General features: G+C 34.6%; 1 protein-coding gene across 2 annotated transcripts in view; it reads left to right on the forward strand.

Annotated features, from left to right (window-relative positions):
• Nucleotides 1–25,426, forward strand: part of LOC145248318 (uncharacterized) — a 167,789-nt gene that overhangs the window by 136,666 nt on the left and 5,697 nt on the right. For both annotated transcript variants that reach the window (XM_080110226.1, XM_080110225.1), the window contains exons 9-12: nucleotides 762–874; nucleotides 3,612–3,751; nucleotides 6,113–6,295; nucleotides 15,404–15,622. In XM_080110226.1, the coding sequence (XP_079966352.1) occupies nucleotides 762–874; nucleotides 3,612–3,751; nucleotides 6,113–6,295; nucleotides 15,404–15,622 (655 nt within the window). The remainder of the gene's footprint in view (nucleotides 1–761; nucleotides 875–3,611; nucleotides 3,752–6,112; nucleotides 6,296–15,403; nucleotides 15,623–25,426) is intronic.

Raw genomic sequence — 25,426 nt, forward strand, 5'->3', positions numbered from 1 at the left:
CGTCAAGATTGCATTTTTTACATTCACCAGCTGTGACAATTTTTGTAGGGTGTATTCCAATTCCTGCTGGAACTGTTCATTTGAATCTGAAATCATAAAAATTGGTCAGCCATCTCATAAGATGTACAGCAATAACATACTGAATTTTCAAACGTCTATGACAATTTTAAATGTTTGTACAAAAAAAAGACTGGAAATGTATTGAAAAGCACCTCGTAACTAATTTAGTCACCTTGAATCATTTGTGTTGTTATGACCGCGTTTAAAATAAACATACCACCTGTCTACCATTGTTTCTGACGGAACAGTAAGTGAATAACATCAAACTTGAACAGTATTTTTTCCCATCAGAAAACAATGTATTATCAATACACAAAATTCAGACTCGAATCTTCACTTAATGGACTGTAAATTGTAAACTAATAATACGTTTGAGCCCAAATGTTTACATACTTCATTTAAAGGTTAGTACTTTATAAAATTCATATGAATATTTTATTTATTAGTGTCACCATCTATATGTCAAGCTTGGAGTTTATTGAGTGATGTGTCAGTTTCCATTTTGCATTTTTGAGCCGTGTTTTATAAAAACGATTTGTGTCATTAAATAAGTTATAATTACGTTGATAAATTTATTTAAATTTAAATAAATTTATTTAAATTTAAATAAGTTATAATTACGTTGATAAATCTATAGAAATTCAATTTCTTTTTTTGTATCAAATTTTTACTAATCGTAAATTTCTCTACAATTTCTCCAGGTGCGAAGGAAAAACCAAATGTTGTGCCTCCGCAAACGAAGATTTTCTTGGAATTTCCACTTGTCCGAAAAACGCACGTAAATCACTGACTGTGATTTACCAATGTCAAGCAAGTAAGTGATGACTCACATCGAGCAAAATGTGTAATTAAAATACTCCCAGTTTAAAACCATTAACGAGTAACTAATTATTAAGGCTAAAACATTTGAGGATAAGGATTAACAAGATAGATAGACAGTTGAATGATGAAGAGGTTTGAAAATCTCCACATACCATCCGGCTCAAATCAACAGCTGAACCAGTAACAGCGATGCCTTCTCTTTTGATGGTTGGTTGTTTTTGTTTTACGGCATATCAACCTTTTTCAGGTTATTTAATGCCGAATCTAGTTATTTTGAGGAACGATTTTTTAATGGAGTATATATATATATATTTTTTTAAAGTCAGATTCTATTTAACCCATAGTTGGGACCCTAACAGGTACTACCACTCCGGGTCAGAGTGGACCTGGGAGCAATGGCAATTAAAGGGTGGCTCCACACTCCCCAAGGCCCGCAAGGTGGGGCCTCACCATCGGATATAGTTTTAGATCATATCCAGGACCCTTCCCTTTTGAAATATCGTTTATGGAATGTGAGGACTAAAGGACAACATAGAGAGAAATTGAATGCTCTGAGGCTGTCCAAAGTAAACAAAGGGTCCACTTTCTATTCTCCATCAAACTTGTATGAACAATTTCATATTACTTGGATACTTTGGATAACAGTTCAACATCTTGAGTGTTATTTTCACAGCGTTTCAGTCGATGTAACCTCCGACCTTCTTCAAATGTACATTATCGAACTCAGGAATATTTTTATCAAACTCGGGAATCTGCAAGGAATTTCAGACGAAACTATTTATTTAATCCATGGGGATAGCATGCTCTCATTCCGTCAGCCATAACTGGGTAGAAGTCTTAAGTAATTCATGATTGTATTTTGATATTTTGATATCGCCGACACTGAGTATTGAACCTTCAACCTCTGGAAGAGTGTAACTTACAACTGAATTTTACTTAGTACTTTATTCACAAATAGAGAAACATAAGAATTTTGTTTTTTTAAATGTTTATACATATAAACAAAGAGATAAATAAAAATGAACTAAAAACAAACTTATTTAAAAAATATAACAGGATTTATATGGACTTATATGAATATATATGAATTTATATGGACTTATATGAATTTATATGTAGACGTGTTGAAACTTCCTAATACGTTGATATAATTACCGAATTGGTTAAGAACATGTTAAGTAAGAAGACCAACCAACTGGTACAGAAAATTGTAGAGCCATAGTAATCTCAGGAATGTAAACAGACATCTCGCTGCTCAACTCCCTACATAGTGTGCCTATAGATTTGTTCATCTTTTAACAACTTCAACATTTTCTTGTCTGGTTCGTAAGTCATGAGTGTGGAAAATAAAATCTCCAAATTAAAAATTGAGAAGAAAGTTCTTGCAGTTTTTAACTTTTAAATTCAGACGAACATATCTCGGCTCAAACAAAAAATTGTAGATCAAAATAAGAACCATCAGAATCAACACACTTTTCCTCATGCAAAACAAGGGTATTTATGCCAGTAACGTAAAAGTCTTGTATTCTGGTGATACAGCTTAGGTTTCTGAAGCATTTCCTACACAGAAAGTTGTTGAGATGCTTGAAACAGTGGTAGTCGGTTGGTGAGAGGTTTGGAGAGCATAGTATATGAGACAGAATTTCGTAGCCCAATTCGTTCAACTTCTGCAGGGTCAATTTAGCAATATGTGGTCAGCATTGTCATGGAGGAGAATTGGGTCTTTTCTGTTGACTAATGCTGGGTGTTGTCGTCGAAGTTTCTGATGCATTTCATCTATTTGTTGACAGTTCTTCCCCACTGTAATGTTTTCGTCAGCATTCAAAAAAACGTAATAGATGAGACTGGTCGCAGATCACAAAACAGTCAGCATAACCTTCTTTTGGTGCAACTCTGGCTTCAGGGAGTGTCGTGGAGCTGCGTCAGCATCTAACCACTGAGCTGAGCATCGTTGGTTGTAATAAAGAACCCCTTTCGGTCGAGAAACGGGTTGTTCTTCTCGCGTAAAAGAAGGGAACATGACACTTCATAACAGCGTTTCTTTTGATTGTCATTCAATTTGTGACGCACCCATGTATCAAGTTTTTTGTCTTTCCAATTTCTCTCAAGTGGTTGGAAATCGTCGTATACATTACGTTTAATTCAGAAGCAAATTCTCGAACAGTTGTGCGTGGATTGGCTTCGACGAAGGCTCTTAATAGATCGTTGTCAGCATCCGATGGCTGACCACTATGCTCATCATCTTCAAGACTCTTGTCGCCGCCACAAAATTTCTTAAACCACCATTGTGTTGTGCATTCAGTAATGGTTTCTGGGCCAAACGCTTCATTGATATCGTGAGCTGTTTCAGCAGCTTTTCGGCCTAGCTTGAATTGAAATAAGAAAATTGTGCGAATTTGCTTTTTTTCCATCTTGTATTCGATGTTCTGAAAAGAAGAGATAGTTATTTTAAAACGCTTGTAATTCAAACGATTAAATAGAGCTGAAAACGCTCTTTAAAAATTATATATAAAGTAAAGGTATTATAACGAAAACTTGTTTGAAAATACATCATTTAAAATCAAAATTAAAAGTCCACAACTCAACCTGATAATATTTCTTGTCTGGCTCATAAGTTATGAATGTATGAGACACTCAATTCAAACTTTATATGATGATTTGCTTGTGAGTTTAACGGTAATGTGTTTAACGCTGATAAATAACTGTTTATTGTCTGATTTATTATAAAGTAACGAATTTGGAAACTCTTGAAAACGCAGCCCTTGAGGAAAAGGAAGGAAAAGTCTGTGAAAGCATCCGATTTGAACTGGCTGCCTCGTTTGGAAGATTGACTTCACAATCGATTAAAACCATGGATCGAGATCTGTTGGTATGTATTGAAACCATTCCATGCAGTAAAGCAATGGTTCCCAACCACGATGCCGTGGCACATCACTGTATTACAAAATAATTACTGTGATTCTGCAAAGAAGTTATGTGATAGGTCTTCAATAAGTTTCCAGACTTTTTTCGTGTGGCCACTTTTATTGATAGTACACACATGAAACTCTAGTCTCCTTCAAAGTAATCGCCTCCAGATGCAATGCACTGTACCGTTCCAACAACTTCTGGAAGCCCCTCCCCCCATGGAAGCCCTCTTGTGTGAGCATGTCAATGACCCTCGTCACTTTCATCTCCTCAATTGTCTCATAACAACAACCTCTAAGATTTTCCTTGAGCTTAGGGAATAATCAAAAGTCACAGTGAGCAAGGTCTAGACTATAGGGAGGGTGGGGAATTGTCTTGATGCCAATCTTGGTCAAATAGTCTTGGGACAAACTTTGTGCAAATCTTCTACATCTTCAGTTCGTTGTGAATAATTGTGCGTACAGTTCCCGCACTGACATCAAACTGTGTACTTATTGTCTTTACAGACCCGCGACGGTTCTTATTCATGAAATTCTTTATTTGGCCAATCAACTCTAGTGTTCTGACATCCTTACTCTCCCCACACCTCTCATAATCTCTCATAGACTCCCTGCCTTCCTTGAATCTCTTATGCTACTCAAAAACTGATGCTCGATTCATGTAAGATGGCCCAAAAGCAGTCTGAAGCAATCCATACGTTTCCAAGTTTAAAACATAATTTTATTGCATATCGTTCTTCTAAAGTGTTCTCACATCGAGGTTGCATTTTTGAAATTCACCAGTTGTGAGAATCAGGCTTTAGTAGAGCGTTCTTGTTCATTTGAACTTGAAATCATAAAAATGGTTCAGTCATCTACACACACACACACACACACACACACACACACACACACACACACACACACACATATATATACATATACATATACATATATATATATACATATATACATATATATACATATACATATATACATATATATACATATATATACATATATATATACATACATATATATATACATACATATATATATACATACATACATACATATATATATATATATATATATATATATATATATATATATATATATATATATATATATAACATACTGAATTTTCAAGAGTCTATGACAATTTTAAATGCCTGTACAAAAAAGTCTGGAAACTTATTGAAGCCACCTAACAAGTTTTATTGGGGAAAAACATCTTTTATATCAACTGAAAATTTTTTTATTAATAAATATCCGACATTATTACTTACATAACACTGATGTTTAAATATAAAAAAGAAATAATAATAAATCGTTTGTTTAAATTGTTAGATGCCTTGAACTAATGTATATAAGCGTTGTGATGCTTTGTGTTATCCATCTTGTTTAAAATATTAACACAGCAACAGGGAGACCCGAAGTTGCCTGGGATTGAATAAGGATCAACGAATAGTGAACACATCTAATAATTTCATTGTCATTAAAATCAGAATCGGGAATTTAGTACAGAATCGATAATTGTATCGGAATCGAGAAAAATATTATAATCGTCACATAATGAAATAAGAATTACAGTTACGTGAAATCACTTTTTATTTACCCTATTCCCTCTGCTTCATTTTTTGTTATCAAGTAAGATCTATGATTTACTTATAGTTTTATTAAATACTTTTGCAAGCAAAATCCGATCCCGCATTTTGCTAAATCCTACCTTCTGATGAGAAGGAAAGTATTTCTTCGAAACTCCGCGGATTAAGGACTATCCACTTATTTAGTGATTCCTTTTTAAAATTAAATATGTTTTTAACTCTCTTTACAAGTGTTTTTTTAATGTTTTATTAACTACTTGCTCTTATATATATATATATATATATATATATATATATATATATATATATAAAATAGTGATATCAAAGGAGATGCAATGTTTACTCGATATAAGCAATGGTAAACGTCGATCTAATATAAATACTAAGTATTTATATATTGATAATTTAATCCCAACCAAATAAAAAAAGCTCAATGCACAATTAATAGAGAGTAAAGCTTATTATAAGAGAAAAGAAATTAAAACTGTAAGTTGAACTTTACAATCAAATTTATCGTTCGACTAAATACTCCACAGTATTTTGGAGTATTCAGTCGAACAATAAATATGATTGTAAATTTCAACTTACAGTTGTAATTTCTTCTCTATATATATATATATATATATATATATATATATATATATATATATATATATATATATATATATATATATATATATATATATATGCATTACTGACAGTATGAATTCTGATGTGTAAACATGTTCTTCCTGCCAGATAACAATCGGCGGTTCTTTGCCCAAATTGAAAGAGATGAGTGTCAAGACTTTCGATGACGTCATTCGCTACATGAAAAACATCGAATTTCTAACGGTTAACGAGGACAGTTACCTGGAGAGAAGTGACTCTTTCAACAATACGGAATTCGGCATCAAAGACTTTATCGATCGTGAAAATGTGGTAAGAATCATTTTCATAATTTGTATCATTTGTTTTTCATGATTTCATTTGATATCGATTTACAGTTTTTTTTATTTCTTTATTTGATTAAATATCGATTAATTAATGTTTCTATTTCATGATATTTCTTGCAGCAATGGCTTATCTATCCAATTCGGTCATTTGAACCTGATAAGAACAAGTAGCGTATCATTGTTTTTGCTTTCAGAATAAAATAGCGTATCAAATATGAACCTCGAATTACTGAAGGCGTTTCTCGTTGTAAACGTTTTCGGGATCTGATATTGTGGCATGAAAAGCTTCCAAAGGCAAAATAAGTTGCTCTTCTGTAGTTAAACACTTGAAAAATTACTACAAACCTGCTTGTGTGCAGACTGTAGTGTTCCGCACAAACAAAAAAAAAATGAAGAAAAAAAAATGTCCGCCTTTTATCTTTACATGCTTGCAATATTGTCACCTAACATGCAAATGATATGCATCCAGTTAGATTAAAAAAAAAAACATGATTTTTCAGAGACTGGGTTGATTTTGGATTTGGATGTCAAAGTAGCAAGTGTTGTCAGTTGTGCGTCGTGTTCTAGAGTTGAGTTTAGACAGTAGAGTGTTGAGATTTGGAGTAGCAAGTTTTTGATAGCAGAGCGTCAAGATTTGGAGTTGAGTTTTAACAGCAGAATAGCGAGTTTTTGGCAGCAGTGTGTCGAATTTAACATTAGACAGTATTAATCACAGATGTTAAAGTAAGAGAAACCATTGGATCGAGATTCTGTCCGTTAGAAGTGAGAAAACTTTCTGGTGCAGATCAGCTTATTATGATTGTGTAAACTCGACTCCATTGGAATAAAACATCATCACATGACCTGACGCTCTTCATAGTTTGGAGGTAAAGAATTTCTTTGTGATGGTAATATCATACCATTTACATAGACTTCTCTTCCTGCAGAACTTACTTCAACCTCTTTCCCACAGAAGAAACGTCACGAGCCTGTCTCTGCTCTATCGCTATTTTTATTCACAAAAATACTCGACCAGCTACCACCAGTATGTATGATTTTCTCCACTCTCTATCTGTGCCTAAATATAAACACAGATTCCATGAACAAAGCTTATTTCCCACAACTGGTCGCCTTATAAACAGTTCCACTGGCATGCTTCCCGGTTGAATACAACATAGTAGTCTTCAAATCTAATGTAAACAAGTTCCCGTTAAGCCGTCCTCATAAATAACCAAATTCTATCCAATTTACACCATAAGAGATTACTTCACCACCACCTTACATTCATTAACTCTTATCCTCGAGTGTCCTTCGGGCCTTAATAAGTGGTGACTCCCAAGTACAAAAAATTATTTGCTCATGCATGAAGTGTTATTGCCCCATCTGGGCTGGTACATCTACCACTAGTCTCTTTCTCTTGGATAAGGCACCAAAAAGAGTCTCCAACCAAATGTCACACGTTGTAAACTAAGCCCAACCCCTCTCCCATCGCCACAATGTTGCATCCCTGTGCCTGTTTTAAGGGAGGGAACACCAGTACTGGATCTGATAAGAAATGAAACAACTCAATAACAAAATTACAAAAACCTTAATGTATTTAACTTTAAAATGCCACCACTTTCATCTTACTACGATTCATAGTTAAGCAGATATGAGGACTTGAAATGTGTCCAAGACTTTTGGAACACCCTGTATAATACATATGAAAGATGCCGCTGTGGAATTTTCAGCAGGTCCCTCTAGTAATGTATTAATAACGGACATTTTGTAACTTTGTCTGAATACGAAACTATACTATCCATGCATTTTTCTCACTCCCTCTTTTTAATGTCTCTGTAATCATTTAGAGAAAGAGTGATTCACGTTGCCATCTAATTTACATATGTAGAAGACTGCTGCAACTAAGATGGTCTCCCTCTATCATGCTAGAAGACTACTCACACCTAAAAGTATCCTGTACCTCTACAAAGCCACCATTCGCCCATACATGGAATATTGTTACCATATCTGGGCTGGTGTATCTACCACTAGTCTCACCCTCTCAGACAGGATAAAAAAAAAGTCAAATGACCTCCAGGCCGTAGTAGAATGGGTCCGTAAATGGATGGTAACATTTAATGCTAGTAAAACGTAGATGCCCCCCTTTAACAATTGCAAGAAGCCTTTCCAACCACCGATGTCCATAACAAATAACATCCCACCTGAGAATTCTTCCTTCAAACTCCTCGGCTTGATATTCACAGGCATCATGAACTGGATCAAATACATTGAGGACATTGCAAAAGCTGCTGAAAAGAAGGTGGGTTTTCTCTATCATGCTAGAAGACTACTCACACCTGAGAATATCCTGTACTTCTACAAAGCCACCATTCGCTCATGCATGGAGTATTGTTGCCACATCTGAGCAGGTGCATCTACCACTAGCCTCCCACTCTTAGACAGGGTCCAAACAAAAAACAAAAAAGAAGAGTCTCAAGTTTAATAGTTTCCACACTGTCGGCCAAGCTCCAACCTCTTTCCCATCGTTGCAGTGTGGCATCACTGTGTCTTTTTTTTTACAAGTACTTTAATGGAATATGCTTTGATAAAATTATTGCACTTATACCCCCCCTCGACGTACACACTTCCGACTAACCCAACAAGTAGCAAAATCACACCCCTTCACTGTTGAGGTCCTTTAATGCCTGAAAAGCGTATACATTAATAGTTTCTTCCATTGGAGTGCTAGACTTTGGAATTCACTTCCTGTTTCCTGCTCCCCTGACTGTATTACAATGCAGAAGCTTAAATGTAATGTGAACATTTCTTGCGGCTCAACTTTCTACAGTTCCTTGTTAGATGCGATCCCAAATAGTAGCCCCTTATATTCCTGTAGGGAAAATAATAACTTAGCTGAATAAAGCGTGAGCGCGTGTGTGCTTTGTAGGGTTTGGTCGCTTGACAAAAAAAAAAAAAAAAAAATGGCGACTCGCAGTTGGTTTTGTACTTGAGGATCACGTGAGTAACGTAGACTCTCGCTGTTTCGATGCAAATGAGACTGTCAGACGCATAAAAGGAAACGTGAAGAGAACGAGAGGTTGAGTTGGAAGAAGGCGTGTTATGGAGACGGAAACGTGCGACAGACTGTTTAAGTTGATTAGAAAAACTGTGGGCGGAAAATATCAAAGCTTTATTAAAACTGACTTTCGAACTAGAGTTTCAAGTGGTAATATGTCTTGTTTGAGGTGATAAAGAAAAATTATGCGACGCACAAATTAGCTAATAACTGAGACGAGAAACAAACATACGCATCCACAGGCACGTGCGAAGTTATCTCATGAGAAAAACATAAAAGCTGAGCGAATAAAGAATGCGTTGATACTTGAAAATAAAAAGTAAAATTGTAAAATTCAATTACAATGTCAAAATTTAACGAAATTCAATTACAATGTCAAAATTATTACGAAATTCAATTACAATGTCAAAATTATTACGAAATTCAATTACAATGTCAAAATTATTACGAAATTCAATTACAATGTCAAAATTATTACGAAATTCAATTACAATGTCAAAATTATTACGAAATTCAATTACAATGTCAAAATTATTACGAAATACAAAAAGACGCCATACTATTTTACGCAAAATAATTTGTGACATGAAAATAGGATTTAGCCGCGGAAAACTCATATGAGAAAACAAGGATGATATACTATTTCGCTCGAAATCATCATCATCATCATCATCATCATCATCATCATCATCATCATCATCAGCAGCAGCAGCAGCAGCAGCAGCAGTAGCAGCAGCAGCGGCAGCAGCAGTAACAGCAGCAGCAACAGCAGCAGCGTCTCTTTTGTGTTGGAAGACTTTTTAGAAAATGGCATTATACACTAACTTATTTCTGTCCAGGTCTTTATTTATCCTCCTTTGCTTGCAAGGCCCTCCTTATAACTTCTACCCATGTTTTTTCTTTGATTTTCTTCGTCAACTGACCTTGCTACCTCAGCTGTTGTACACCTGTTAACCCAAGCACTCGCATCCGTTCTTTTAATGTGATTAAAACTTATTTGCTGCAAATAATGTCCAGCGCAACATTATGAATATAAGATTGAAGAGATACGTTTCATAGAATGTGGCCATGTGTTGGATGAATAATCCAGGATAAAGACGATGTAACGAAATTTCCATTGGCGCTGGAAGTCTATGCTCCTATCCGCAGAGAAAGTAACAACATTGTGAGGGTTGATACTGAGGATTATGTTAATCTGTAGAAACTTTCTATCCTTGGTCGGGATACGGAAAACAGATACTACTACTACTACTACTACTACTACTACTACTACTACTACTAATAATAATAATAATAATAATAATAATAATAAGGAGGAGAAGACGAAGAATTAGTAGAAGAAGATTGATTACTTTATTTAATCACATAAATTAATATATGAAGATAAAATTTTATGCGTGAATTTTCAGTATTTACTTCAACATTGCTCAATACATAGGTAGAGCTAGGTAGTACGTTATGAAAATATATATTGTAATTAAACTACACAGAATGCACGTTTCATTCTTACGAGAATATAACGCGGAATATTCTGTGTAGCTTAATTGCCATATATATTTTCACAACTTACTATATATATATATATATTAGTCTGTTTGTATGTTCTACTTGTTTGACTTTGATCAAAATTGGACTTCCTTCTTCTGATTTGTTCAGTTATTGGTTTTCGATACTTATCTGAGACATTCCAACACAAATCTACGTAAGAGCACTCCCAGGTACATCAAGTACAAGATGTGTGAAATTAAAAAAAAATCGGTCCATAGGAAATTAACTCTCTCTCGCACACAATCATACACACAAAGTGCATATATATATATATATATATATATATATATATATATATATATATATATATATATATATATATATATATATACATATATATAATCAGAAAATCCGATTAAAGAACGAACAGCATAATTTTGGCAAAAGTTAACACTCTTATACAACCGAATGTATAAGCAGGAGACCCCGGCGTAAAAATCGGCGAAGCTCTATTTGTTTCCACAAAGAGCATCGCTTAATACGCTAATAGCAGTTTGTTGATCACTGCCCAATATGCTAAACCCAAGAAGATAGGCAGCATTAATAGTCATCCACATACAATACTGTTTTGCTGTATCACAGCTCATCAGTGCCGATAGACTACCAACTACCTCAAGCCAGGTTTGAAACTCGACCATCTAGATGACAGTCGGCGCTATTAGTTCCAGTATATTTATAGCATGAACTATAAACCAAACAGTGCCCACAACGCATGAGTAGAGCTTGTATAATTAAAATTATATAAAAACTGCAAGGAGTTCCAGAATAAACTAGATGAGTTTGGATGAATATTGGAGGATTCGTGAAAAAAACAAACAAAAAAACAAACAAACAAACAAAAAACCCCTAAAAATTCAGCAAACATTTAATCTGATAAGACATTGGATAAAACCCAACACCATCTTTCACCTCCTCCTCATAATATGCCAAGTTAATTTCCCGAAATAATCTATTCTGGCACTTTCTAAAGAAGTTGGCAAAAATAGCAAAAACGTTGCAGTGGCCGCCGATTGAAGCATTAACTTCTTGCTTCTAACAACTCCGACATTCTTTGCGAGATTTACGTCAATTGGGCGATAATTAAACGTGTCAAAATAGTTTTATTTCACTCGAATTAAAGAAAGGCTTGTAATATCTCTGCACTACAATTCTTTAAATGATAACTAGGGTGAAAGTCGAAAGCGTTCGAGCAAGCATGATTTCAGTAATGCTGGCAAAAGCTTTGCTGTGGAGAAATACGAGTAAGTAAAAAAGAAATGACAATAGTTTTGCCGTGAATGTGTTTTAGCCACACGTGCATCAATTACTTTGTTTTATGACATATGACTTGTCTTCAATAAGTTTCCAGACTTTTTTTATGGACACTTTTATTGATAGTACACACAAAACTCTAGTCCCCTTCGAAGTAATCACCCCCAGCTGCAATGCACTTATTGTACCGTTCTAACAACTTCTGGAAAGCCCCCGGGAAGTCCTCTTATGTGAGCATGTTAATGACCCTCGTCACAGCTTTTTTCATTACTTCTATTGTCTTATAACGATAGCGTCTAAGGTTTTCCTTGAGCTTAGGGAATAACCAAAAGTCACAGAAAGCAAGGTATGGACTACGAGGCGGGTGAGAAACTGTCTTGATGCCCATCTTGGTCAAATAGTCTGTGACGAGGATGTAGACTGGTACATTCACGCAAATATTCCCCATCTTTAGTTTCTTGCGAATAATTGTGTATATAATTTCCACACTGACATCAAACTGTGCACTATTGTCTATATTTACACACGACGGTCTTTATCCGTGAAATTCTTTATTTGGCCAATCAACTCTGGTGTTAAGACTTCTTTACTATTCCCACACCTCTCATTATCCCTGCCTTCGTTGAATCTCTTATGCCACTCAAAAACTGATGCTCGATTCATGCAAAATGGTCCAAATGCAGTCTGAACATTCTGTATGTTTCGGTGACATTTTTTTTTTTTTCAAGTTTAAAACATAATTTTATTGCATATCGTTCTTTTTAAATGTCCTCACGTCCAGATTGCATTTTTGTAATTCACCAGCTGTGACAATCAGGCTTTAGTACGGTGTATTCCAATTCCTACTCTAGCTGTTCATTAGAACCTGAAATCATAACAATTGGTCAGTCATCTCATAAGATGTACAGCAATAACATACTGAATTTTCGAGAGTCTGCGACAATTTTTAATGCCTGTACAAAAAATATGGAAACTTATTGAAGTCATTTCGTATCAACCTTTTCGGGTTATTTCATGTCAAATCCAGTCATTTTTTTAGGGAAAAAACTTTATACTTCAAGTTGTTTATATTTTCAAATATTTATTCACGGTGTTTGGTTTGGTTGTTTTGCTTTACGGTATATTAACCCCTTCCTAATTATTTAATGACAAATACAGTAATTCATATTTTCAAATATTTATTCATAGTTTTTAGTTTGGTTGTTTTATAATTGCTGTTTTTGTTGTTGTTTTTTTTTCTCTTTTCAAAGCATGATCGACTTTTTCAAAGAGAAAGGAAAAAAATAATGGCATCAATGTTTAGTTAATTTTAGGTCAGGAAGTCGGTATCTTCGGACAGCCTGATCTGATAGCACTACATGACACATTAAGTCACCACTTATCAAGGCCCGAAGGTCACTCGAGGATAAGGGTTAATGAATGTTAGGTAGTAATGTGATAATCCTTAATGGTGTAAATTGGGTAGAATTTGGAGTATTTAAGGGAGGGATCAATAAAAACTTGTTTACATTGGACTTGAAGGCTACCATATTGTAATATACCAATTTAGTTCACTCGTTATTTTTCGTACACACACATCATATGAATGGAGGAGAGAGGATTGTAAATTGCATTGTTACGATGATAGAATTCATGCATTCTTGATCTGAAAGTTTCCCCTCTCTGTTGCAGATATTGACGGTGTGAGTCTCTAAGAAAGCAACCTCTATCATGGATGTGCTTCAGAAGCAGAGATGCACTATTGAATTCCCGGCAAAGTGTATTGAGAATGGTGGTGACTATATAGAAAATGAAAGTCATTAGTAAACGATTGAATCATTCATCTGTTGCAGTTTGCTTCGTATTTTTCGCAATGCAGTTTTACATCTTTTAGACGGAGTCAGACACGTGTAATAATCATGGGCAGCGGCGAAGCAACATGGGAAATTTTTTTCAGGAACTGATTTGTTTTTGGCGCGCTTGGTCTTTTATTTTGAATTTCTAGAATGTTCCGGCCTGTTCACTGCCTACATGCGTGAATAGACAAAGATATAGTCTTATGAATTTGTGTGTAAAAAAAGTCTCGTCACAACCACGATTCTTTGCGCTGATAAAATTGCATGGACGAACAGTGACAAAACCAAATTGTTCCTGTACCGCCAAGTTAAAAGAATACTAACACCTTCTCACTGCGATAGCTAAACCACGCGAACTCGTACTTCTCCCTTCCTTCCTCATCCCTTCTCCTTCCCTCAAACCCCTACTACTCACATTCACAATGCATGCACACCCACTTTTTTCCAGAACGTAAAGTACACTCTAATGTAATTTTTACTCTCGTTTCCATATCAATTCTTTTTGGTCTGATGAAGTGTTATCCTTGAACTGGGATTCCACTGAAACATGCATGCACATATGTAACCAATAATGTTTGTATAATAAACAGGCTATACACGAACCATGTTCTGTATTGAGCGCTCTTTAATAATCATGCGATTCATTAGATTTACGTCTAGGAAACCAATCAATAAAACCATTATATATATATATATATATATATATATATGTAGGTTGTAGTTTGCTTGAACCAATCAATACAACCATTATATATATATATATATATATATATATATATATATATATATATATATATATATGTAGGTTGTAGTTTGCTTGAAGCAATCTTTAATTATTTCAAAAAATACTCCCACACTAAGCAATAGACTGGAATTGAGCTCCGCTTTTATAATATAAGTTTAAAACATAAGAAAAACAATAAAAAAATAAAAAAAACCCTTGCTTGAATAGTCATCTCCCTTTATTCACAAACGCAACAAGTATTTCAAACATCAACTGATTTATTTTAACGTTCTCCTAACGTCATTTTTTGTTCTATATTTCGCGGTATCACGTGGCAAACTCTGCGGCTACTTTTCCAATTTTGAACACTCTTCCGCTGTCTTCTCTTGAAAAAGGACTAATAGGTCTGAAATATACTGAGATTTATAACACCATTGAATACAACAGAAAAAAAAATACTGTTGTTTAGAGTTAAAATTTGTGTGAAAAAGAAAAAACAAACAACAAAAAAAAGAAATTTATTTCTTTTGTTTTCATTTAATTTTACTCTATATATAAAAAAAAATCTCGCATTGTTCTTGGCTTTTAATTTTACCTTATATATATATATATATATATATATATATATATATATATATATATATATATATATTATGATATAAAAGCGAACATTTTTGTCTATATTACTTTTTTTTTCAATAGAAATTCCATGCCATCACGTGGTATGAAAATTTGGTTGGAAATGCCGATATTTTATCCGAAGCTCAAATCGATATCGATGAATTGTCCGATTTGGTCACAAGAGTCGGTGCTGGCGTACATTCAATCCGAACGTCCGTTTTTAATCGTGAAGGCGGGAATCAAACAGTTGTGGACATGGCGATTTTAAGATTCCCAGATTTTGATCATCCGTTTTTCTTGGTAAGAACCAATTTTGTTGTTGTTTGATTTTGTAGTTGCTGAATTATATGTCTCTACGACGGATCACAGGCTTTTTAAAAATAAAAACTGACCTTGGGTTTAGCCGCTCCGTAAACATCAAAAAGGGCGTCAAACAAGGAAATATGCTTTCAGCAATCCTGTTCTGTGTTACACTAGCTGCTGTTATGATTAAGACAGAAGAGACTTGTCAAGGCAGTTTTTGTATAGGTGGACAAATCCTCTCCAACCTCTCCTACGCTGATGAAATATTTTTTTTTTACAAGGTGGTCACCACTTATCAAGGCCCGGAAGCCACTCAGGGATAAGGGTTATTGTAAGTACAGTACGTTAGTGTGGATATTTAAAGTGTCTACTTAAGGGGGCGGTTTATCAGGAATTTGTTTCTTGTTAATGAATGCACACATAAACTCCAAGTTTTTGTTAATGCATCAGCAAAGAATACAAAAGACATAGAATTAGAAATAAACATAGAGAAAACAGAATGCATCACAGTTTAACCTAAACATGACTATTCACAGTAAACCCATCAAACAGGTCATCGAATCCATTTATTTAGGGCATAAACTGACTTTCTCCAGTGATCACGAGACGACATCAAAACACATACTCGGGCTGGGTTGGGCGGCTTTCCAAAACCACAGCACCATTCTAAAACCAAAAAGTGTGTCGATAACGGTTAAAGTAAAAAATTATTTAATTCATGTCCTCCCAGTAGTTTTTCATGGCCTCGATTGTATCGCATGGACTAAACAATTAGTCAATCGCATTGAAGTGTTTCAAAATCCCGGAATGTGTTTCATTACAGGACATCGCCTAATCGAAAAAAAAAAGGAACAAAATATCCACCCTCCGTCAAACTATTCCCCTACTCGATCTATTTGACAAAATCAAAAGTAAAACCCTTATATTTTTCGGCCATGTCAAACGATCAACCATTGGCCTGTCAAAGTTATGTTTTGATGGTATGTTAGAAGGCAAAAGAGGCAGAGGAAAGCCAAGGAGAAAATGTTTTTGATTGGACATTTCTTAACAGTTGGGCGTCCATCAACCAGCTTGCATTGATCTGGAAGGAATGGCGAAAAGTAAGTCACGTGGGTTCGCAATCCGCACCGGAAGCGGAAGATGCGACTCATGATGATGACGAGTAAGGTTGCGATTAAAATCTGAGTTACTAATTGTTTAATGTTCATATGATTTGTGTTGGCCACAGAACCTGGCAAAAACAAAAACAACACACACACACACACACACACACACACACACACACACACACACACACACACACACACACACACACACACACGCACGCACGCACGCACGCACGCACGCACGCGCGCGCGCGCGCGTAAATATTAGTGTGGGACGATTAATCGGAATTGGGAACCGTAAAAATCAGAATTTGGGGGATATCAGGATCGATATCGAAATCAGAAAAAGTTGTGTCAATTTTTCTATGCAAAAATCGATTCTTTTTATTGTTTTTTTTATTTTTTAATTTTTGTTTTTTTAAAACTTAATTTTCCATTTTTCATTGCGAATGATTATTTAGTGATTATGAAATATTAAAATCTTTTAAAATGTTTTTTTTTTAATGTTTGCGAAAATAAATGCACATAAGAAATACGTTTTTACAGTAGTCCGAAAATTAAAAAAAAATAAAAATAATAATAAATAGCCAAACAAACAACAAACAATTTCATAGATAAATATTTAGAGATTTTAAAAGAATCGAAATCGGAATTGGTAATTGTATCGAAGTCGAGAATTCAGAACAGACTCGGTAATTGTATCGGAATCAGGAAATATTGGAATCTGTCCACCGCTAGTAAGTAGTGATACACTAGTCTAAACTTGCATATTTACGTGTTCAATGCACAAGTAATGATCGTCCGCTCGGTATATTTTTTTAGAGAGAGAGAGAGAGAGAGAGAGAGAGAGAGAGAGAGAGAGAGAGAGAGAGAGAGAGAGAGAGAGGAGAGAATTAATCAAAGAATCATTAAGTTAATCTTATTTATTTTCACAATAAAATTTCAGCAGAGGTTCAGAATAGAGACTTTTCATTTGTGAACTTGTGTTCATGTACGTTTACTGCATAGACCGCTATCGTCCGCTCGTTGTTTTCGTCCGACGTTTTCGTTCGATTTCGACGTTGGTTGGTCGTAATGCCAACCATATCCTCTCTGTTATTTCCGTTACAAAAGGATTTTCCTTACAGAAAAAAAAATCACAATTTAAGTTTAAAATTGTGTGCGTTCATGAGTATGTGATATTGAACTTATCATTATGATTTATGGATGTATACTCTAGGCAACATGGTGTATTATTATTTTTTAAACTACAGCATTTAGGGGATTCCATCGGAATCATACCATATTATTTACACCCTCCTTAAAACGTGCTACTAGTTTTAAATATGAATATGTGAAATACGAAGGGCCTTAAATAAGTTCCAGACATTTTTTTTTATCGTATGGACACTTTTATTAATAGTACACACATGAAACTCTAGCCCACTTCGAAGTAATCTCCTCCGGCTGCAATGCCCTTATTTATCGTTCCAACAACGTCTGGAAGGCCCCATGGAAGTCTTCTTGTATGAGTGTGTCATTGACCCTCGTCGCAGCCTCTTTCATCTCCTCTATTGTCTCATAACGAAACATTGTTAGAAACTCTCCCAATATATATATTACCGTGACATATATTAGGTGGTTCTAACAGTATTTTGTATAATATTTCATTTTTCCAAACTTCACATATTTAATGGTTGTTACATGAAAGGGTTATCCCCTTCTCATGTAAGTAAGAAGACGGACTATATAAGTGAAAATGATATTAGGAAAAGGCTAGAATCGAACTCTGTAGGCAAGTGGATAATTGAAATCCTAGGAATGCAGTCCATTGTTTATTCTTTTAGAAATAACAGAATATTATTTATGTCGGAAAAAAGCGACTGTCCATTCTTTTAGAATAACTGGATATCAAATATGTCAGTTAAAAGAATGAACAATATGAGTCAAAGATATTGTTTAAAAATAGGTTAGTTATTAAACAATTAGAATTGAGAATTCTTTGTTTGCCAAAAATGTGTTTGAACAGACATATGTAAATCTACGTAGAAGTTGTCACGTTGGGAACCACACTTTTGATGTCATAAGCAAAGGTTATTTCTCAATATATGAATCGAGGGTTCGGAGTTAGGAAAGATTAGGACCAGATAATCAGAGCAGATCACACACGGTGATAGTCAGTTGGAGAGTGGGAGCCCTTTAGAGGCGAAGATAGAAGAGTATACCATGTAGTCGAAAAGGCTTGAATTCCTAACTTCATCAATCGGCTGACAGATGAATAAAGAAATCACCATTAATAATTTGTGTCGTGTCGTCATTTCTCACAACCGAAAAAGTAAATGTGTTTCATATATTCATCTATAAACGAACTCTTGTATAACCCCCTTGCAAGTAATGTGCCTCTCCATCATAAGTGAAGTATCTCCTCCCCTCTATATGTGTTAAGAACTGTTGCATCATATCTCCCAGTCTGTGTTAATAATATGAAGTCCTCAAGATTTGTCACAGTCGTCGTCATGATGTAATCTATTCTATCTATATATATATAATGCAAATGCGGCGCGCGCATTTTTATTTTACATGGAGGTCACCACTTATCAAGGCCCGGAGGCCACTCAGGGATAAGGGTTATTGCGTGTACAGTAATCAATGAGATAGTATTGTATTAATCATTAGTATTCGAGATTTGATATAGTGTCTTACTAAAGGGGGCGGTTTGTCAGGAATTTGTTTATGTTGGACTTGAAGACATCCAAGTTGTAGTCAGGTGGGAAACAGGCAAACGGAACAGAGTTCCACAGGCGTGCACTTCTGAGAAAGAAGCTCTGCTCATGGAATCTACGTTTGGATTTAGGCACAAATAAAGAGTGGGGAAAATTATTGACAGTAGTTTCAGCCAGACGGGTGTTTCTCGTGAAAGATTGGCGAGGGGGAACGAGAGATTGGAGCTCAGACGAGCACTTGCCATGGAAATAACGATAAAACAAAGACAGGCTTGCAACGTCTCTTCTGTGGGAGAAAGGCTGCAGGGAAGAGAAAAAGGGCATCCCCCACCAAACCACAAAGTCTATTTTGTACTCTGTCAAGGCAGGATAGGCTGTTTTTAGCAGCTCTTGCCCAGATGTGGCAGCAGTATTCCATCCTTTGGCTTTTATATAGATAGAGAATTGCATCAGTAGTGAGATATCTTCTGGAGCAGTAGAAGGATCCCACCATTTTCCCAGCGTCCTTGGCAACAGACCTGATGTACTTGTTCCATTTCAGATCAGGAGTAAAGGTCAAACCCAGAAGCTTGTCAAAACATGGAGCCTCCCCAAGATGAGAGCCATCCATTTCAATTGATGTCGGATGGGGATCAGAGCGTTGATGATGTAAAGATAGAAGCTTGGTTTTGGATGCATTAAAAGTGACCAGCCACCTCTTCGCCCACTGTACCACGCGCTCAAGATCAGAGGAGAGAGAATTAGAGAGAAATTTGTCATTTACGGCCTTTGATGTGTTGCCATAGATGGTTGTGTCATCAGCATAGATGTCAACAAATGATTTAAGTATGTGTTTTGGGAGATCATTGATGTAGATCAGGAAGAGAGTTGGGCCCAGGATAGATCCCTGAGGGACTCCAGCATTAATACTGTGGGCCTCTGATTTCTGCCCATCAACCACTACTCTCATGAACCTATCGGAGAGAAATGATTTAATGATTGAGAAAACATTTCCAGTAATACTGTAGCTGGAAAACTTGTAAAATAGGCCCTTATGCTATACCTTATTGAAGTCCTTCGATATGTCAAGAGCAATTGCTCTGGAAAGGAAGCCTTTTTCAAGAGATTCACTAATCCTTTGAGATATAACCATTAGCACATCTGCTGTAGATCTTGCGGAGTGGAAACCATATTGCATGTCACTAAGAAGGTTGTTTCTGTTGAGGTGGTTGACTACTTCTTTATTTAATATGGATTCCAACAACTTACTCATGACACACAGGAGACTTATTGGTCTGTACTGAGAGGGAGATGACTTTTCACCTGAATTCTTAAATACAGGGCATACTGATGAGGTTTTCCAGGGTGTTGGAAAGCACTTCTCCTTAAGGCAACGCTTAAACAGTTTTGTATGTCTCGAAAAGGCTTTTTTTGCCAACGGTCCGGGGGGGGGGGGTTACTATCACTTAGAAGTGTTTATATACCCCCTAGATAATAATATCTACGATTTGGGAACACGGGGTCGCGTCTCAATTTATTTACGTTGATTTTTACAAAATTCTTGCTATTTCAGCCAGTCTTGCGTTCGTTCAGCTTTTTTGTATAAAACCGAAACTAATTCAAAGCTAAGAATTGTTCCCGGCAATCGCACCGGGGGAACGTCCAGTAGCAATCAGCTTTGATCAATGTGGGGTCAAACTTCTTATATCAGACAATTGCTATTCAATCTGGATAATCCCCTTTTTATGGAGAGCTGGTTTCCCTCCCCTCCAACATCTTGGGGAAACAACCAGCCAAAGTTGGTAAACAAACCCAAAAGCTGTCCCGCAGTAAAAGTTAGCTCTGCTATTTCTATTTGACCTCATTAATGAGGTCAACTAGAAGTAACAGAGTTAACTTTTATTGCGGGCACGTGTCAATTCTGTTTTTAATACTTAAATAAATTAAAACGTGTTTCAGTTGCTCTTTGTTATAATATTTAAACAGGGTTCTTATTTCGCTTAATCTTTTGTTTTGATCCCCCCCCCGCCCAACACCTCAAAACACCCGGGAAACGCCGGGTACCCCCACCTAGTATGTATATAAATGTCATTATCATTCTATCTGTGTTATAAGAACTGTTATATATGAAGTCTCCTCAGTATTGTCATCATTGTCGTTATCTCTATTATCACCCCCGTCAATATGCCACCATATGAACCCGCTACACAACAGGGTCAGCTCGCCACCATTTTTCTTGTTCGCACCTATCAATAAACACTGTATGATTTTCGAACCGATTAAACGTTTTAAAGTGAGTAAAAACACTAAAACATTTTCCAGATAGGTAGAAGAGTAACTTAACTTGCCTTTGGTAACATTTATTTGTTATATATTTGTTTTTGTTTTTTGACAACTTTTTCATACCTCTGCGGCTTGTAAAACAAACCTCATTCTTGCTATGGATTCATAAACATCAAATGCAGTGTCTTACTTAATTTTAGAAATAGAAAAAAATATAAGATAAAAATGGTAATATGGGTTACAGGACATGAGTGCACTAGGTTTTTTTTTTAATTCCAGGGCAACGCCGTTGGGTGCGAGTTAGTGTAATATAAAAAGGATACGCCTTTTATATCTGCAGCAACGTAAAATATGTTTTCTTTGGAGTCAGATTTTAAATTCCTTGGCTCACAGTTAATATGCCAGAAATACCTACTGTATCTTCTGCTTGCTACAAATACTCGTATTATTTTTTGGGTGCAAGGCCAAAAACTGTTGTCACCTCACCCCCAACTAATTCTTCTAACGTTTTAATTTCTTTTACTAACAAAAATACATCTGGTTTCACATTACATTTGCTGCTTTATCCTGTTTTTTTTTCTTCTTTTTTTTCATGTGGTTGCAAATATTTACAATTTAATTAGAACCTGTCACAAAGCAATCATATCAACAATGGGACATAATAAGGAAAGATAACGAAATACCAAGGTTACGACATGAAAAGAAAACAGAATCTTAACACAATTTCAATAATTTCAGTAATTAAAGCAGCAACCGATTTTTCATTATATATATGTGTGTGTGTGTGTGTGTGTGTGTGTGTGTGTGTGTGCCTTTTTGATAGTAAAAGACAAATACTTTAAATGTGTATATTCAATAATATGCTATCAAAAAATTTCCAGTAAAAATGAATTTGCACTTTCAGAGCATATATATCATCAGTAAACAGGTACAATACCACAAGTATATTTACATAACATTCATATTTTTTTTATTAATTGTTTTATGGCACGTCTTATACGTGTTTCGTTGAATGGTATGGATTGACCAAAATATTCATAAGAAAAAAAATTACATTATAATAAGTAAGTTTTATTAATTATTTTTTCTTATTTTTATGACTTTAAAAAACTCTATTTCCGTTTCTATATTTGGTCCTAAAAAAAAAACAAAAACAAAAAAACAAAAAACAAAACAAAAAACAAAACAGAAACAAAACTGCATTTTTCCTCTATATTTATATAGGTTTCTGATTTTAGATCAATCTACATTATTCAACGAAACGCGTGTAAGATGTACCACACAACCTATAATAAAAAATATGAATGTTATATGAATATACTTGTGGTATTGGAATTGTGGAATATATATATATATATATATATATATATATATATATATATATATATATATATATATATATATATATATACATGATATTTTAATTTATGCAGGTTGCGTATGTATTATTATGGAATCAATCTTCTATTGATATTATACATTAGGAGTAATAATTTGCCCAATGGACTAATTCGCACAAAATAAATAAATAAAAAAATAATAATGATAATGTCTTTCATCAAATTCCGTCTGTGTTTGTTTACAAAAACACGTCATCTGATAATTGGGCTGGACAATGAATGCCCTGGAAAAGTCACGTCTGGTTAATGTTTAGTTTAAAAATATGCATATGAAGAAATGATTTGCGGCGATTATAAATGGTCCATCTTCTTTTATCATAAATTGAACTCATTAATGAGAAAATAATTAAAATAAAATGGTGAGATACACCCGGTTTGAGCAGGGGATCATTCGATCTGTAGTCAAATGGTCTACTACTCAATTATATCTCCAGAAGTAAATAATTCTGTTTTTGTTTAAAAATAAATGATTTGTTGAGATTTTATTATCTCCATTGGCCGGTGAAAGGTAAAATATTCCCCAATAAAAATTCTATTTTTTTTTATCTATAAGTAAGACTGTTTTAAAGATCTTTTTTTTTTCCAATTTCCGATACTTATCGGATGAATTTCTGTACAAAACATATCTAAGAACACTGCCAGACATATAAATCAATATTTTTGTGTGAACTTTGTAAAAGATAGGCTCAGCCGTTGCGGAACCTATGAGAAAGGAACTCTTTCTCACATACACACACAAAGTTATATATATATATATATATATATATATATATATATATATATATATATATATATATATATATATGTATATATATATATAAAATGAAAATTACAATTAAATTTATCAAAATGATCCAAGATGGTAAAATTAAAGTATATTATAAATATTAAAGAATTAATATTTATAAAGTTATCTCAGCCAGATGTAAAAGCTCGATAAAACCAAATAGGAAATAGAGCTTATAATACGAGCAAACAGTTAATAAAACATGTTAAAAACACTTTGAAATGAGTTAAAAACATATTTAATCTGAAAAGGAAACACTAGATAAGTGGATAGTCCTTAATCCGCGGAGTTTCGAAGAAATACTTTACCCTCTGATGAGAAGGAAAGTATTTCTTCGAAACTCCGCGGATTAAGAACTATCCACTTATCTAGTGTTTCCTTTTCAGATTAAATATGTTTTTAACTCATTTCAAAGTGTTTTTTTAACATGTTTCATGAACTGTTTGCTCGTATATATATATATATATATATTATTATTATTCTCATCAGAGAACATAAAGAAGTCAGCAATTCTTTTGGAGTATTCAGTCGAACAATAAATTTTGATTGTAAAGTTCAACTTACAATTTTAATTTTCTTTCTTTTATAATAAGTTCTACTCTCTATTGCATATTGAGCTTTTTTTAATTCGATTGGGATTACATTTTCTATATATAAATACTGTTATTTATATTAGTTTGAAGTTTACCATTGTGTATATCAGGTAAACACTACATCCCTTTGTTTTCATTAATATATAATATATTTGTAAGAATTTATTGTGTACGTCCATATTGATACATATTCTTAATAAACCTCTTCTGATCATTTTCGTCATTTTAAAATCTCGGGATACTTGTAATAAAAGAAATATACAGCTATTTATAAAATCTGCAATGTTCAAAAATAATCATACCCCCTTATTTTTTCAGTATTAATCGAGTTTCTGACTGTTTGTTTTCTGTTTGATTCTTATTTTGAATGCTTTTATACAACCTTTGATTAATTTCATTTCGTTTTTTGCATTTTTCAGAAATTAAAATGATATCAACTGAAAACCAATAAAAGAATAAAAATTATTAGAATGGGGAAGAAAAAAGAGCTTAGTAATGATCTTAGGACTAAAATTGTGAATTCACATAAGGATGGTTTAGGTTACAAGTCAATTTCCAAGAAATTTGAGGTCCCTACAGCAACAGTACAGAGCATCATCAAAAAATTCCAGAGCCACCACACAACAAACAACTTGATTGGTAGAGGAAGGAAACTGTCTGCTAGAGCCACCAGGAATATTGTAAGAAGTGTTAATGCAAATCCAACCACCACTAATAAGGACATTTTAGAAAATCTGGAGTCTTCTGGCATAAAAATATCAAGGCAAACATTGCAAAGGACTCTGCATGAAAATGGTCTGAAAGGAAGAAGACCAAGAAGGACTCCATTGCACACCGGAAAACACCTTGCAGCACGTCTAAAGTTTGCTAGGACCCATTTGAATTCTCCAGAGTCCGTTTTCTCAAGTATTTTGTGGACTGACGAAACAAAAATTGAATTGTTTGGCCATA

This window comes from Euprymna scolopes, chromosome 26, assembly GCF_053919585.1.
Source record: "Euprymna scolopes isolate OS-2025 chromosome 26, ASM5391958v1, whole genome shotgun sequence".
Taxonomy (NCBI): domain Eukaryota; kingdom Metazoa; phylum Mollusca; class Cephalopoda; order Sepiida; family Sepiolidae; genus Euprymna; species Euprymna scolopes.